The sequence below is a fragment of the Coccomyxa subellipsoidea genome (assembly GCF_000258705.1).
Source record: "Coccomyxa subellipsoidea C-169, whole genome shotgun sequence".
In the NCBI taxonomy this organism is placed as follows: Eukaryota; Viridiplantae; Chlorophyta; class Trebouxiophyceae; family Coccomyxaceae; genus Coccomyxa; species Coccomyxa subellipsoidea.
The window spans coordinates 156,152-171,705 of record NW_005178031.1 but is presented as its reverse complement, the minus strand read 5'-3'; the positions used below and the strand labels follow the sequence as shown (position 1 = coordinate 171,705).

The window sequence follows — 15,554 nt, the reverse complement described above, 5'->3', positions numbered from 1 at the left end:
TCCTGGGGCCACCCCGGGTTCCCAATTGTGTGAGAAAAAGAGCAATGGCAGTTGCACTGGAAAGTGGAGTATGTCTTGTGCTTGTGAACCAATTGCCCACATCTTCCGTAGATGACTCTTTTGCCCAATTGCAACCATCAGCCAATGTGGAAATCAGCATCATGGTAACAACAGCATTGTTCCAAAAGGAGTGTTCCTTTATCCTCTGGAAGCAGGGAAAATGTCTGATATGTGCACTGGCATGACATCAATCACAGCATTGCCAGCAAAGCCTTCCAGGGTCCTGAACGCTGCCACCTCTCCCGCCACAACGAAATACACTGCGATCTTCAGCGCAGCCGATCTCCCAAACAGTCCCAGGCGTCTGACATACGTGTTCTGTGTGCACATTTCTGAATAGCTCAGAATCCCTCCGCCTATGTTACCATGCTAACAAGATTGCTTCTTTCTTGCTTGCTAGATTACACCAACTGCACCAACGACAAGATTGAGACCGGGAACATGAAGATAGGCCTTCGCAATCACCTTTCTGGTGGGCAGGTCATAGTGAACAATCAGCGCCACATTTGATGGCAGGCTGCTGCTCTCTGCTAGCCTCACGCCAGCGTCTGTTGACGCAAGAACATAGGCAATCGGCCGCTCTGCATGAACACCAGAAAATCAACCAAAATCTTTGACTTTCAAAAGGAGAACAATCGAAAATGTACAGCCCATCCCCATTTGCAACAGGCATAAGTGGGAGAGCAGGAGGCATGACCAGAAGCTCAGCAAATGGTGCACTGATCAAGCAGAAGGAGCTGTTCCGAGCCCTTGCCTTCACTTCCTCCATCTATGCTGCACTGCCACAGGCGCAAATGGCAAAGACGAGTGTCTGCAATGTTGTCTATGTGAGACAGGACACCTGTCATTGCTCACCCTCTTGCTCCTGCCCTTCAATCTCCCTGCTAAGCCCTCCACCTCCCTCCTCTGTCACATGCCCACCCCTTCCATCTTCGCCAATCGATGCTGCCCTATGGTCGGCAATGTGGCCAGCACTGCTGCTTCTGGCGGTGTCTGCATCCTGATCGTCTGTGCTTGCTGGTGGGTGCAGCGCAGCCTCAAGGCTGCGCGAGAATCGGCCTTGAACTGCCATGCGCTCATCATCCGATAGATCTGAATGCTGCGCAGATGCAGAAACGCATTTGAACGGTAATGCGCACTTACTGTGACCTGTGCAGGTCACATGCCTGCCGATGCAGCTGGAAAGTACAGAGCCCAATAGCTGCAGAATGAGGCGCAGTAGTGGGAGGAGACGGAAGTGGAATGACGCACCAAATAATGGACCTCTGTCTTCTGAATGGGAGTGAGACAGCTGACCAACGTGTCCAAAGTGTCTCGCGACCTTTCAAGCAGGCCATGGAATGTGTCAGACCTGGACTGAAGGAATTCAAAGCAGGGGCATGCTGAAAGCAATTGGGGAGCAGGCGCCTCACCCGCAGAGAACTGCCATGCCGAAGGGACCATTCGCTTGCAGAGCAAGCAAGAGATCCACTAGAGTTGTCTGCGCTCGATGGAGGACATTGAGAGGACATTGTACACGTGAAATTGTCAGATCTGGCCTTCAGGTGTGCAAATGAATATGAGCAGCGCACCATCTTCATTTCAGACGATCCCACAGCCACGTAATACTGCTGCACGGCTGTTGACGCAGCTTTGCTGTCTGTAATCACTTGATCTTTGGTGCTCTTCTGCATGATTTTAAACCTGCTGTGCTTCTTTCGAGATTACTTCATAGGTTCTTGCTCTTCAAATATGCAAAGCCACAAGTACAAGTCTCAGTATTGATTCGAAGAGATCTAAACAGGCGTAGGGCTCAACGTTGCTTGCAGAAGCTTTTCAGTTCTGCAAAATGACGCGAGCAATCAACAATTTCTGATGTTAGTGTTGCACAACGGAGTCTGTATTAAGTCTACGTTATTGAAGGGACTGGGGAATTTCAGTTGATCTGGCGAAGGAATAGTTTCCTGGGCCATCGGCAGCTTCGACGAAGGTGGAAGCTGCCCTTGACGATTGAATGGAAAGGAAAGCAATGCAGGCTGTCCAGCATTGATATTGGGAGGTTGCGAAGTACAAAATCCGAAGACAAAACCAGATCTGTGCAAGGCATGCCGCATTATGGCACTGCCAGCTGGAGCTGAAAATTCTACAGCTGCATGCAAAAGCTGCAATGCAGTACGGAGGCAACGCCGCCAATATTTTGCTCTGAAGCCCAGCAAGCACACGTTCTGGTCGAAGTTACTTCCGCCATGCTTCAAATTTTCAAGTGCTGCTCTATGTTGCAGCGTAAATCAAAGCCTTCATCGGAGTCAGCAGATTATCATGCTCATAGGAGCATCAGACAAATATAGGGTAGACGGCCCGTGGCAGTCATCTCCTCACCTCGCCGTGGCCACTCCGCTCGCAGGAGGGACGGCCTCCGCGCTGATCTGCACATCTGGGATGAAGAAGGGTGGAGCAATCTCCTGCAGCTCTGCACCCTCCTTGAAGGGCTGGATTTTTAAAATAGTCCCCTGGGGGCATATCAAGCCCCACCAGCACCTCTTGGCAAAGCACCAGCAGCACCCATCATACTGTAGCATTGAATGCTCTGCACCTGCCCACTGTCCTTCTGGGGGACCAACAATCCACATCCAACAGCGCATGGATAGCAGTTTACCATCCGACACAGCATTCAACAATCTGTCCTGGCATACAAGCCTGCAGGCTGCCTAGCAATGACAAGAAGCATTGCAAGCACATTCGAGTACACACAATTACTTTGTTCTTACTGCTTGTAACAATGAGTCAGACAATGACACAGGGCCTGCTGTGGACGCCAGGAGCGGTCCCTGCTACAAGCCAAGGCAAGGGCTTGGGCGCACCACAACGTTCCCTCCTCATCCAGCTTGATGCAATTCTCATAGACAAGCACAAAGCCTGGGCCAGACAACTCGTCCATGAATGCGTGCTTGCAGCTCTCCCAAGCATCCAAGGACTGCATGCTGGTTGTGAGGGCTCGCCACCCCCAACCCATGTTCAACTTGTAGTAGTGAGCTAGGGCCCCTTGATTGGCATACGCATTGGGTCTCAGGTGCTATTTTGCTGGGGAAAATTATCACATGTGCACATGTATCAGGGACAGGTTGACATTCCAGGTAGATCTCTCCTTGGGATCGAGCACACAAATACTCAATCTCAAAGGGGTTTTGCACATTGCCTTCTGGGTTTTGGAACGGGGTCCTGGTGCGCTCAGAACCTTTTGCACATTGACTGCCAAGGTTCCTCGGCAGATCATGTCCGGCAAGTGCACAGAGACATCAGAAGTGCTGTCAAGGCAACCCTGGATCGTTGTTGAGTCACTGTCAAACTTGATCCCTTACAAGCAAGCTTAATTAAGCAGCCCTAGGACAGCATAATGACCATACGTGATCGCCGTAGGCATCAGGTCTCTTACAAAAGTGTGATCGTCGCACCTCAAGGTCCCCTAGCCATTGCTGCAAGTTAATATTGTAGCATAAAAATCAAGCCAGTCCAGGACTCTACCCTGGAAGCACTTCTCGCCTGGGCAGAAGTGGATGTCTGCAACGAGGTAATCAGGAAACACGTCCATGATGTCTGCAATGGGAATTTTCATCGAGCACCTTTGCAGGGGCAGCAGATATGAAAAGATTTCTTAAATTCCTGAAGCTTAGAGCTATGGCCTCTGGCTTTGGGTTTTCCAACCTGTAATAATAATATTAGAGCTCATCAAAAATTTATCAATGCTTGCAGCAGCTGAAAGCGTTCGGATGTCTTCATGGCGCTCGCCCTCTCGAGGCTTTAGCAGACGACCGAAGCTCTGAGGCAACGCCAACGCAGACAGCGCTCCCTTTCTCACGATTAGTTGAAGCTCTCACCACTTTAGCTACCAAGAAAGGCTAAGCATTACTAGGTAAATTTCCCCTCATCAAAGAGTAGATGGCAGGGCAGGGAGAGGGCGGCTGCTGGCAATGAGCAGTGCATGGCAAGCACGAGGCACACGCGTATACGTACTACGTAGTACGTACGGTGCACCCCAGGGGACTCTATACTAACTAAGTTAGTTTAGAGTCCCCTGGTGCACCCAGGGGAGAGGGAAATGCAACGTTAACGCAATGCTGCAAGAGGAGTGTGGTGGTGGGAAGTCCTAAAGCTGGCATGAATCAGGGTGCAGCAGGCGGCTATCTGTCACAGGTGCCCCACACAGTGCCCCACCTAGAGGTCTGGTGCCTCAGTGGAGTGAAGCAGAGAAATCTCTTTCCCCCTCATTATTCAAATATGTTGAAGAGCGCACAGGTATGAACAGGTCCAATGGTACCATGCATGTGCCCGCTGCTCGGAAGGAGCTTCTCTAGTCATGTCGAAATGAAAAAGACCTTTCTTCAATAGTATTAAATACAATGGGACTCCGTGATCCTAAGTTACAACAGGCATTGCCGAAGACTCTTCACGCATGTTTGCCACATGCTGATGATGCGCACAGAAGGCATCGCATCTGTAACACTCTGAGCAGCACTTTGCATAATTTGCATCTTGGACGATACCATGGATCTCTGCCCAAGACCTCCCAGAATCTCCTCTGACTGCCGCTTGTAACAGCTGCTCAGGACTCCTTCTCCTGCTCTTGCACCTCGAGGTAGCGCGCCTTAGCTCAGGCCCCAATGCATGCTGTGCTATTGATTGCCATTCTCATGCCATCTTTGTGTTGTGGGCCTTGCACAGGACAATGCATGTCACAGCTGCGGCTGCAGTCGCCTGTGGGAGCACTCTGCGCCTTCCTCAGCATGATGATGCACCGCCATATGCACTGTGCCGCTTCCGCTGTGCGCACTTGCCGAGCAGGCAGCCTGTTGCGCAGATGATCAGCAGCAGGCCCCCAACCAGGCTGGGGGGCAGCACCTGCAGCACCACATGATGCGTACTAAGGATTAGGATCCCATAGAGATGTCAAATAATCTGCACATTCCTGAGTTTAGGGCAGGCCTGGTGCTTCAGGTGGTGCTTCAATAGTACAGAGACAGGCAGCTTGCCAAGTTGGAGATCATGAGCCATGAGCTGGCATGCATGCCAGCATTCAGTGCATGCAGCACTGAGTCAGCCAGTGCGGATTCCATGCCAGCAGTCCATGCAGACAAAGCTGGGAATCACCAAGCGTGGTAGTAGAGGACTGCATGGGGACGCATGGAATACCTTGCTCAGCAGCCTCCTGCGGGCGGCAAGTTCAGAGGTGTTGGCTCCCTTGGCAGCCACAAAGAGATGGCCCGGTCCCACAGTCTCATTGGCTGGCTGGCTGGTCATCTGCACGTACAGGAACATGCGGCAGGCGGCTGATTTGTACGTGGCCAGACCCTTGACGGCTGATTTGCCGGGGGATGCTGATGTGTCAAAGGCATAGATCTGCGCATGCAACTGCCTGGTCAGCGTTTGTGTAGTAAAGACAGATGCATTGCACAAACGAGTAACCACACCACCTGGAACAGCGGCGTTGCAGAGTGACGAGTACAGATGCATTGTGTGCAGGAATGCCCATGTTCCCAACGACAATGCATTGTGTTCAGGGGTGAACATGCTCCTGACACAATTGCAGTGCCTACAGGGGAGCGCCTAGTCATGTCGTCTTGCATGCACGGTTGCAGCTGTGCAGCTCAGCTATACTACTCTGCTCTAAGCTGCAGATCCCATGCTGGGAGATGGTGAGCCAGCTGGACAGATGTGGCTCTTGAAAAGGCAGGACAGATTCTGCGCACCGCAAGCTTTGCAAGGACCCCGTCCTTGAACATGTTGTAGTACTTCTGCTGCGGAGCAAAGTTGAATCCTGTGAAGCCGTAGTCCACGATGGGGTTTGGTGGCGCCGGTGCCTTCAGAATTGTCATGTCTGGGATCTGCATCAGCACACAGGTACATTGAACAAATTGCATGCAAATAGAAGAGCTGCAAGACGGTCTTCTCCCTGCCACCACAAAGCCAGCCACAACCAAAATATAGAGCGAGGAGGCACAGGCATATGCGGCTTAGCTTAGCACTGTAGGCCAATGGGTACCTCATCATTCAGGAAGTGAAGGTTCTGGGAGCCTCCAATGACCACCAGGGTGGGCTTGGTCTTGAAGGATATTTTGATCTCAGCTCCAGTGCCCAAAAAGAATCTGGTTGGCCCTGCACATCACACAGATGAACATGCTCCCCACAGGCAAAATGGATCAGGCATTGTGACGATACAGAAATGATAGAAGGGATTGTTGGCAGGAAGCACCTTTCACGTCGCAGGGGAGTTTGCAGGACTGCAGCTCGTAGCCCTTGGTCTGGGTGTTTGCAGTGCAATTCTTCGGCAGGCTAATCTGCAAACACCGGAGCATGTTGTTGACATCAGGGAGAGGATGATCGGAAACACAGCTTTCCATCCATAGAAATTTAATAACTCTGGCAGGAAACGCAGAGCCGACAGCGCCTTTAAGCGTGCCTCTACTGTCCAAGACTTGCTCGCCGTTGGCGAGGGGCTGGGAGCGCTCCCGCTTCCAGCGCTGGCAACAGACAGAAACCCAAGGAAGAAAGCAACAGCACTTGAAAGCCTCATTGTCACAAGCTGCAGTGAAGACCAAGCAAGAAGACTTCTCTACAGACGCCTACACTTTTCAAGCGCGCGCTACGTCAAAATTCTTCATTTCTGATCAGCGGCAGCATCGAATGTGGCGAAGACATCAAAAGAGCATCTAACGAAATCGGCAAGGTTTGTGCGCTCTGGCGGATCCAAGCATGCATTGTCCCACAACACAGGAACCTGTTTAGGCTCGTTAGCTTCCAATTTCCAACTTGGGAGCCAAGATCACAGACTGAGATGTCAGAATGATTTCGTAGGCATGTGTACTGGCCCTGAAATGTTGTTTTGGACTGGTGAGGTGACATTCGTAGATTGTGTATATCTTATTGGGGTTTGAGTGTTGTACAACACTTGCACATCGCCTGAACGAGCTTGCGGCAAGGACTCTACGATTTAGACGTCAAACATTCGGCTCTGAACGATAATTTATCAATAACAAGAAGGTAATCTTGCTTGAAACTCACCTGTCACCTCGTGCTTGATTGACCGGCTGTTGACTGCCCATAAGCATTGGAAGGGCGATGGCAGCAGCACTTTCATATTCATCCCCCTGTAAAGAAGTATAGCGCTGGTTTTGCATCAATCCAATGCTGCTGCACACGGCACAAGGCGCGCAAAGAGCGCAACTCGAGCTGCCTATGGGCAGGTGTACAGGACGTGGCTTTCCTTGGACAAGAATGGATGGCGGCCATCTATATCACAACTGTTCCGTTGACAGTCCGGTTGATCCCTTTTCAATAAAAGGCGGCAGCAGCCCCCTGTTCGACAATGGCGCCTCTGACGGAACAACAGGCTGGGCGGGTCAAAGGCTGCTAAACGATGTGGCCAACGCAAGCGACCTGCTCCAGATTCAGCAGAAGAAGCTCGACCAGGGGACCTCGTACAACATCTTCGCCGATGGAAGGGGCTGCGTTGACGGGCAACGGGGACGATGGCGTGGTGGCCAGGGCCGCCGAGAAGCCTCGGGAAGAAAAAGCTACAGGCAAGAACGTCCAACCTTGCAGAAACACCTGCCAATTCCTTTCCCACCACATCTCCAATCGCTCTGTCCTCTCTCCTGTTGTCTGTGTTCTAGATTGTTCTAGGTGACAGACAAGGCATCCACAGGCTGTTTCACATCATGACCTAGCTGCACACAATATGCGACCACCTGCACACAATATAAACCAGCCTGCTCTTGTTCTTTGCACAGCGCAGACTGCTCAGCCTGCAGGCATATGCCTCAGACATGGGACCAGCTGCACGGAACCAGCTTTACATCTGTGCTGATTGCCTTTCTTGGACATGGAATGCAGGCGGCTGTGGCAGCAGGTTACTGCTGTCGGCGGCGGGCGCAACGGCCTGGGCGGCCACATGGTCACGCCAGAGCCGACGGTGGAGGATCTGGTGGAAGCTGTGCGGAAGCTTCCACCTGACACCAGTGCCGTGCCGGCCGTTGCACAGGGGTGGGCAACCCTCTCTGACTTTTCTTTCACTTCACAAAACGGGGCACCGTGTGACACATGACACCAGCTAGCGATCCTTTATAGTACCAAAGGGGTCAGGAACCGGGCAGCTGGCCAGCAGACTGGTCAATAAACTTCTTTATGCACCAAGCACCTGCCATCATCCCTCATGCCAAAAGGGTGTAGATAAGTCCTGTGCAGCATTACGCAACCTCTAGCACTGTGCAGTGAGCATCAGCTTCTGGGAGTCTTCTTCACGTGCTACAAGAAGTCTGGAAAGGATATCACACCTTGCAGTGCTGCTTTTCACATACGCGTGCTGCTCCGTGCAGGCTGTTCTTCATGGACTCGCGCGCGGTGGCGGCAATGCTGAAGGAGCTGGCACGTGTGGGCTGCGGCGGCCGTGCGCATGAGGTCTTCGACTGGCTGCGTTCCCTCCCTCCCACCCACGACCTGGCCGCCCTCTGCGATGTCTTCACCTTCACCACAGGTCACTGACGTGCTGTCATCTCAAAACCTGCCTCTGTAACCCTTCATGTGTCATGAACAAGCTGCAGCACTGCGCAAGCAGGTGACATGCTTTCACTGCATGCAGCTGATGCAATGGACCACCCATGGTGTGACATGCTGAAGCTGCATGTCACAATATGTGAGGCGCCATTGTCGGATGCTGTGATTGTTGCGTCCGGTCATATCAAACAAGCTCCATTGACAGGCTAGAGGACATGCTCTGTGACTGATTGCAAGGCCTTGCCTAAGAAAAGGTTTGGCCTCAATTATTTGCCTTTTGATTTAAAAGGGAGTCCATTCTGCTATTGATGCTGTGTTGAAGATGTACTGGCAAAGTTAAAGAAAAAGTGCATATTGGCCTAAACAACCATGAGTCGAGTGTGCACAACCCATACAGGTTTAGTAGCTTCCTTGCGCACTGGTGCAGCGCCGATCAACCCTAGAAGTGAATGTTCCACCGCAAATAAAACTGACTGTTAAGTGCAATTTGCGCAGCCATATCGCTGTGCGGGCACCGGCAGGCGCTGAGGCATGCGCTGGGCCTGGTGGGGGAGATGCGCACACGGGGCATTGCATGCAACACGCACACCTACTCCGCGCTCATGAACGTCGCCATCAAGTGCGGCGAGCTCGAGCTCGCGCTGGACGTCTTCCACCAGCTGCAGGTGAGAAGGATACATTTCTGATTGTAAGAGACTGAGCGGACAAAAGACCTGCTCACTTGAATGCAAAGGCCCAGGAGTCCGGCGGGAGATAATATGCATTTCTCACATTGAGGAGGAAGACGGTGAGCTGAGCAGAGACTGCTGACGTGTCCTACAACGGCATAGCCAATGCGTGAAGTGGGTAGTGCATGTGACTGTCGAGATGGTGAGATCATAGCTCAGAGTTGGACATGGGCAAGTACTATTTTGGGGTCTTGCATCAAGCAAGTCACGTTGGGACTGCTGTCCATGGTGCCCAGCCCGGCGTGGAGGCGTAACAGGAGTGCCTGCCCTGGTTTTATAGAGATATCTCTTGAGAGGCCTTTGATCCTCTAGAGCCCGGGGGTGTCAGGTGGATGGGCTGCGCGCGAATGTGGTCACATACAACACGCTGATCGACATCTACGGCAAGCTGGGCCGCTGGCAGGACGCCATCGGTGTGCTGGACATGGTTGGCCATCAGGTCTAAATCTCTTCCTATCTAGAGGCTGGATTGCATCAGTCTTTTGCGTAGTCCTTCCTCCTGAGCAGCACGGCTGTGTTTGCCATGGCATGGCATGACCTGTCCTCTGTGCAGAAAGCATCTTGTTTCTGCGCTGCTCCATGCAACATGGCGGACTGAGCTCTGCATGCAAGAATTTCCCTGTGGATCTCTGGAGGGGGGTCACTTCAATCATTGATGATGTCATGCAGTTGCTGACATAACGCTGATGTGGCAGGGGCTGGAGCCGGAGGCGCGCACCTTCAACACCATCATCATCGCCTGCAACATGTGCGGCCAGCCCCAAGAGGCGCTGCGAGTATGCCTCACTCCCTTCCACCAGAACAGTGGGTTCATCCTATGCCTTTTGCAAGCCAGTCCACGAAGAAAGGCCACATCATAGACCTTTCTGTGAAATGATTCTTTACATGAAGACTTTGATGCGTGTTTGAACCTTGTCTTTGCACTTGCACATGGGCACCATCTCATGATGCATGTGCATGAGCATTCGGGGGTGTGCTGGCAGGTGTTCGACATAATGACAGCCAGGGGATTCACGCCGACAGCCACAACATACACTGCCCTGATCTCTGCCCATGCCAAGGCAGATCGGCTGGACCATGCGCTCGCCACCTTCCAGAGAATGGTATGCCTTCGCTCACCATTCATGGGATGGACCTCTGAATCTTGACGAGTCATCCTGATTTGAAGAGATCATCACTCTCTTGTCTTTTTGGGTCGATGGCAATGCCTGGTTGCTTAAAATACACAGCAATGATAAACATGCCCTGAAGTAGTTCAATCTTGAATGTCCGGCAGATCTGCAGTTTTGCAAGTCTCACAGCAATGCACTGACAATTTCTTTTGGGCTGCCGAATAATTCGAAATCTGACTCGCATTTCAAAGTGGCCGAGGAAGTCTCAGGAGTGTATCCTGCGGTCACGCGCAGGCGGAGGAGGGCTGCGAGCGGAGCGTGATAACGTACTCTGCCCTGATCGGCACCTGCGAGAAGGCCGGCCGCTGGCGGCTGGCGCTGGACCTCTTCGCGCAAATGGGCCGCGACGGGATCGCGCCAAACACCGCCATCTACAACGCCGCCATGTCCGCCTGCGCGCAGGGTAAGCACCTTCTCTTGTTTGCAGTGGTTACTGAATACACTTGTGTGCCTTTGTTATGCCTTTATGCCCAACGAACTGCAAGGTCCGCTTCTCTCGCTTCGGAGTCCCTGGAAGTTGACGGAAGGACCAGGGAGGCGCTTGCTAAGCCTGGGCAGCACTTGAAATACACTGAGCATGCCAGATATATCATTCTTGTTGCTGTGTGCAGTGTATCCTGCAACCTGACGCCTACAAGGCTCGGCAGATCTGCATCGATCGACCGGCAGGGTGCCTCTTGGCGCCTCAGCGCAAATGTGCTTACATCACAGAGTGCCTTAATAGAGTGTGTCTGTCTGTCATCAGGGGCATGTGCAGAGGAGGCGCGCGCAATCTTCACAGCCATGAAGCGGAGCACATGCCGGCCAGATGCGCTGACGCACACCGCGCTCGCGACCGCCTGTCAGCGCTGCGGCGACTGGGCCGGCGCCCTTAAGGTGCGGCTTTGCTTTCAAGCCTTACATGCTCCTTTACAAGGAGCGGGTCGTGAGTTAAAACGTTATTTTGTTCCATTTCCACAAGATCTGGGAGGTGGTTGCGATTCAATTTGTGCTCACCCGGCTCGAGCCGTAAAAGAGAGAACGTGATGCGCTGCCATCTCTCAGAGCAAAGGGGCCAATTGCCTAGCATTGGATGCTCCATATGCCAATATGTATTCGCTCAGCATTCGCAGGCAATGAAGCTTCCGTCCATTGCAGGGTCACTCACACCTGCTTTGAGGAACAACAGTTCCGGCAGCGCATGCTAGAGATGAGAAGCACGCAGTACTTTGGCTGTACAGTGACGCATGTGCCGGCATGTGGGCGCAGGTGCTGCAGGACGTGATGTCAGCGGGCGGCCGCGCTGATGCAGCGCTGTACAGCACAGTCATCGAGGCGCTGTGGCAGAGCGACCCCCCGCGGCTGCGCCCTCAGGCAAGGGTTCCCACTTCCCAAGGGGAATGCTCACCGGTTTCAATCTCTGGTGCTCCCAAGATGGGATCAATCATGGGTTCTGGGAGGAGGGACTGCAGGGCCAGCACAAAAAATGCTATGCTTGACTGCAACTTTCCTGTAACTTCTAGTGACGTCCCAGGGGCTGAAGCAGATCATGCTGAGGGGCCATCTAGGAAAGAATAGGATAGGATCAGATTTTCACAATGAATGCGTCATCCTCTGTTCCATGCTTGCACGCAGGCGGAGCAGCTGTTCGACGGCGCTGCGCGCTTGGGGGTCTTTGGCCTCTCAGCGGTCAAGGCTCGCCAGGGGGACGTCTTGGAGGTGCGTGTAAATAGAAATTTGGAGTTTTTTTCCGATCCTTTGCTTTGATACCTCGTTTGCAACATGTGCGTGTTGATGCAGAAGGCTCCGTAGCACATATCTTTCTTGACAATGTTTCTGCTAGCAAGGCTTGGTGGAAATGAACGGTTCCTAGAATGCCTGGGCACTCTTTGAATAGTAAAAGCAACTATAGTATAGGGCACTCCTGTCCCAAAGAGTCTCCTGGATGCTTCATAGTCCATGAAAAGGGTGTTGCTCGGGGCTGCATAGACTTCTGCATGCATGCACACCCCCAATGGCAGAGGCATCCTCTTGATCTTTCCAACCCTTGTACCTGAGGTTTAACAACGTCTCTGTGCATTCTACACCCATAATGTCAAACGACAAAGTTGTGTGCATGCATGCGACAGGTGGTGACGCCTGCTCTGATGACGGGCGCTGCTGTGCTGGCGCTGCATCGCCTGCTGCTTGAGCTGCAGCAGCAGATTCTCCAGGGCCCGTCCGACGGCGTTCCCTCTATCATATCCATCACCCTGGGTGAGATCCACGTCCCAGCCCATCGCTCACTGTGCAGGAATTAGGCTAGGGTCCCCCCCCCCTCCTGCTGGGGGGTTCATCTGCATGGTGTTGTACCTTGGGGCGGGGCTACTATATCGAAGGCAGCCCTACTGAGGATATTCCAAGATGCTGTCCTGTACTGTGGCGTGCAAGACCCCCAGGCACAGTTCCAAAGGAGCCCAAAGGAAGTATCTGCAGAGGCGGCTGTGAGGCTTCATTGGATGCCACACATGGGTGACTGGATGTTTCTTGAGGCCTGCCTGTGAGGATCTAAAGTGCTCTTAAGCATGGCAACTACACTCTCAATGCGAGGCTGAAGACGCTTATAACGGCATTGAGTTCCGTGGTGCTCGAGGAAAAGTGTATGGATGAATGCAGGTCGAGGCTCTAGGGCAGCATCGCGGGAGTGCCGGCAGGAGACGTCTGTCCAGGCCACAGCCATCGCCATGCTGCAATCCCTGGGCTGCCCCTGCATGTGAGAGTCACTTGTGCCTGGCATGCAACAAAAGATCCCTTGTGCAAAATTTCAATAGAGTTCCTGGAGTCGACTGGTCAGGACTTTCGTTGCTTTGGCAAAGCAGACCGGATAATAATGGAGACTGCGAAGGTTACGGCGGACTTTTGCTGTCCCTGAAGACGTGTGTGCTTGGCAGATTTGTTTGATGGCTGGCTGAGCAGTGGGTTTCTGTCTCTCAGCTTGAAGGAAGGTTCTGCACCGAAGCGGCTGGAGGCAGCGTTCAGCAACTTTGCTGAGTGGCTGACAGCTGCTGACCTCGGCAGCGTCGCTGACATCGGCGTGCCTGTCCCCCACCCGGTCGCCACAGGTGCTCACCTGCAATTTCCACTCAAAAACCTCCAATGCGGTTGAAAGCCTGTGGCGCCTGCCGGCATTGAAGCTTTCTCCTGTGCATTTCGCTGGCAAGAGAATGCACTATTCTGCACCCCTTTCATGATGGCCCCATACTTTTTTATTGAAAATTGCTAAGAGGTAGCCCCACATACACGATGTCTTCCGACCATGGACTTCATGACATTCACTTTGGGTCTTTCTCAGGAGAAGGCGCTGATCCCACCAACGTGCCCGACCCCCCGGCTTCAGACGGCCGCGCGACTCCGGCAATATCCGCGCCGCCCTCTGCGGATGCGCCGGCCGCCTCCGCCGCGCAGCTCGGTGAGATCCTGAAGACAGAGCCGAGCCTGCATCCGGCCAACAGCGGCAGCCTCGCGTCTCTGCGCAGCTTATCCCCTGCCTACACAAACCCCGGCAGCAGCAGTCTCAACTCCCTTGCCGGCAGCTTCGTCCCCCAGCACGCCGCCGCTCTGTTCGGCGCGTACCCCCTGAGCCCAGACCTGGGATTGGGAGATGGGGCCATGGGCTCGGCTTCTGACATCCACAGCCAGCTTGCCAGCAACCACGCATTCTACATGAAGAACGCTGCGCAGCAGCTCGGGCTGTCAGCAAACACCAACAGCCTCTTCTACCACCAGCACCTGCAGCAGCAGCAGATGCAGCAGGAGCAGGCATGGCTGGGGCAATATACACTCTCCGGGCTGCCCGGAGCGGGCAGCTTCGGGCAGGGCGAGCTGCCCGGGCTGTGCCCGGCAAACATGCAGCCTGATCTCGACGCGCTGTCCATGTGCGCGCTGGCCAATGCGCTGCCTGACTGGGCCACGCAGCCGCCGGGAAGCCGCGCGCCGCTGACTCAGATCAACCCCTGGCAGGCCACAATCCCCGTCCGCAGCGCAGAGCCTCAACTCCCTGCCTGAGTTTGCCCCCGCACTGATGGGCGGCTCACATGCTCTTGCCTCAAGAGAGACATCTCAACGAGAAGCTGTGTGCCTTTCTTTGTTTTTGCAGCGTCGCGCGATTGTGCCGGGCTCGAAGCACGCATGGATTCCTGTATTTGCTGTGTCACACGTTTCTCTGGCTGCAAAGGAACAACTGCTCTCAACAGGCATGACTGCTCCTAAGAGGTGACTGTGGGTCAGGAAAGTGGTTGGACACGCGCTGCGTTGGCCGGCGCAATTTCCCAGGGCAAGGCTAAAACAGTTCTGAGATTGCACAAGGACGTTGAAAAGATCGCTGAAGTTTGGATTATAGGTGTGAGCCGCCCCCTTGAGAGCCATTGAGTTGCTGCAGTGATATTATTATTGGATGGCTGCCGGCATGCCACAGGCAGCGGGCTGGCTTTCTAGCCAGTCGCGGGCACTGAGCGGGACTTTTGAAAGCAACCGAGATTCAGTCTGGAATGGCTTCACAAGCAGAATGTTCGATGTCCCAATGGCTTTGCAGAACAGAATGCAGAAGAGTCGGTACATCCTTCAGATTGAATTTAGTAGGTGGTAGATCAAAGAGCCTTTATCTTCAAAAGAGAAATTTGTTGGAGTTGGCCCGGTGCTTGGTGAAGCTGTGGAGAGTTTGTCTCCAGTTTCCCATTTGAAGTTTGGCAATGACCTGGGCACTTCTCACCAAGCCTGCTCAGTTAGCTATTCCTCAAAACGACCCCTTGAGAGAACGCCGGCTTCATGAAGGAAGTCTCAAAAGATGACCTTCTCATCTGAAGCTTCCATACCAAATGAAGTGAGACTAGTTGCAGATGAGCATTTATCTGACTGAGAATGGGCTGTCGCTTATGCCAGATTGCTGATTATTGCCATGCGTGACTGAGAAGGAGCATGTGGGAGATAAATAGCTCTGAGATTACAAAATAGGTAGCAAGTTATATTACCACCATTCCTGGGAATTAAGGAATTAGATCAATTGTTTGCGGTGCAGCCCTGTAGTCAGGCATGCACATTGATTATGGCATGA

General features: G+C 53.1%; 4 protein-coding genes across 4 annotated transcripts; 1 reads left to right on the top strand and 3 right to left on the bottom strand.

The window, feature by feature from the left end:
• Positions 1-198: 198 nt before the first annotated feature.
• On the bottom strand, positions 199-1,132 carry COCSUDRAFT_83505 (hypothetical protein; the record flags this gene model as incomplete). Its single annotated transcript, XM_005646204.1, has 3 exons — positions 199-378; positions 526-641; positions 916-1,132. The coding sequence occupies 3 exons, from the start codon at positions 1,130-1,132 to the stop codon at positions 199-201; spliced, it is 513 nt and encodes a 170-aa protein (XP_005646261.1).
• Positions 1,133-2,414: 1,282 nt separating this feature from the next.
• On the bottom strand, positions 2,415-3,019 carry COCSUDRAFT_56552 (hypothetical protein; the record flags this gene model as incomplete). Its single annotated transcript, XM_005645817.1, has 2 exons — positions 2,415-2,577; positions 2,901-3,019. The coding sequence occupies 2 exons, from the start codon at positions 3,017-3,019 to the stop codon at positions 2,415-2,417; spliced, it is 282 nt and encodes a 93-aa protein (XP_005645874.1).
• Positions 3,020-4,815: 1,796 nt separating this feature from the next.
• COCSUDRAFT_56551 (hypothetical protein) lies at positions 4,816-6,389 on the bottom strand (the record flags this gene model as incomplete). Its single annotated transcript, XM_005645816.1, has 5 exons — positions 4,816-4,935; positions 5,227-5,433; positions 5,784-5,918; positions 6,077-6,189; positions 6,287-6,389. The coding sequence occupies 5 exons, from the start codon at positions 6,387-6,389 to the stop codon at positions 4,816-4,818; spliced, it is 678 nt and encodes a 225-aa protein (XP_005645873.1).
• Positions 6,390-9,083: 2,694 nt separating this feature from the next.
• COCSUDRAFT_17399 (TPR-like protein) lies at positions 9,084-11,512 on the top strand (the record flags this gene model as incomplete). Its single annotated transcript, XM_005645815.1, has 6 exons — positions 9,084-9,251; positions 9,643-9,727; positions 9,984-10,090; positions 10,298-10,417; positions 10,721-10,889; positions 11,232-11,512. Coding segments are annotated over 6 exons (930 nt in total), but the record flags the coding sequence as incomplete, so codon positions are not given.
• Between the last annotated feature and the right edge of the window lie 4,042 nt (positions 11,513-15,554).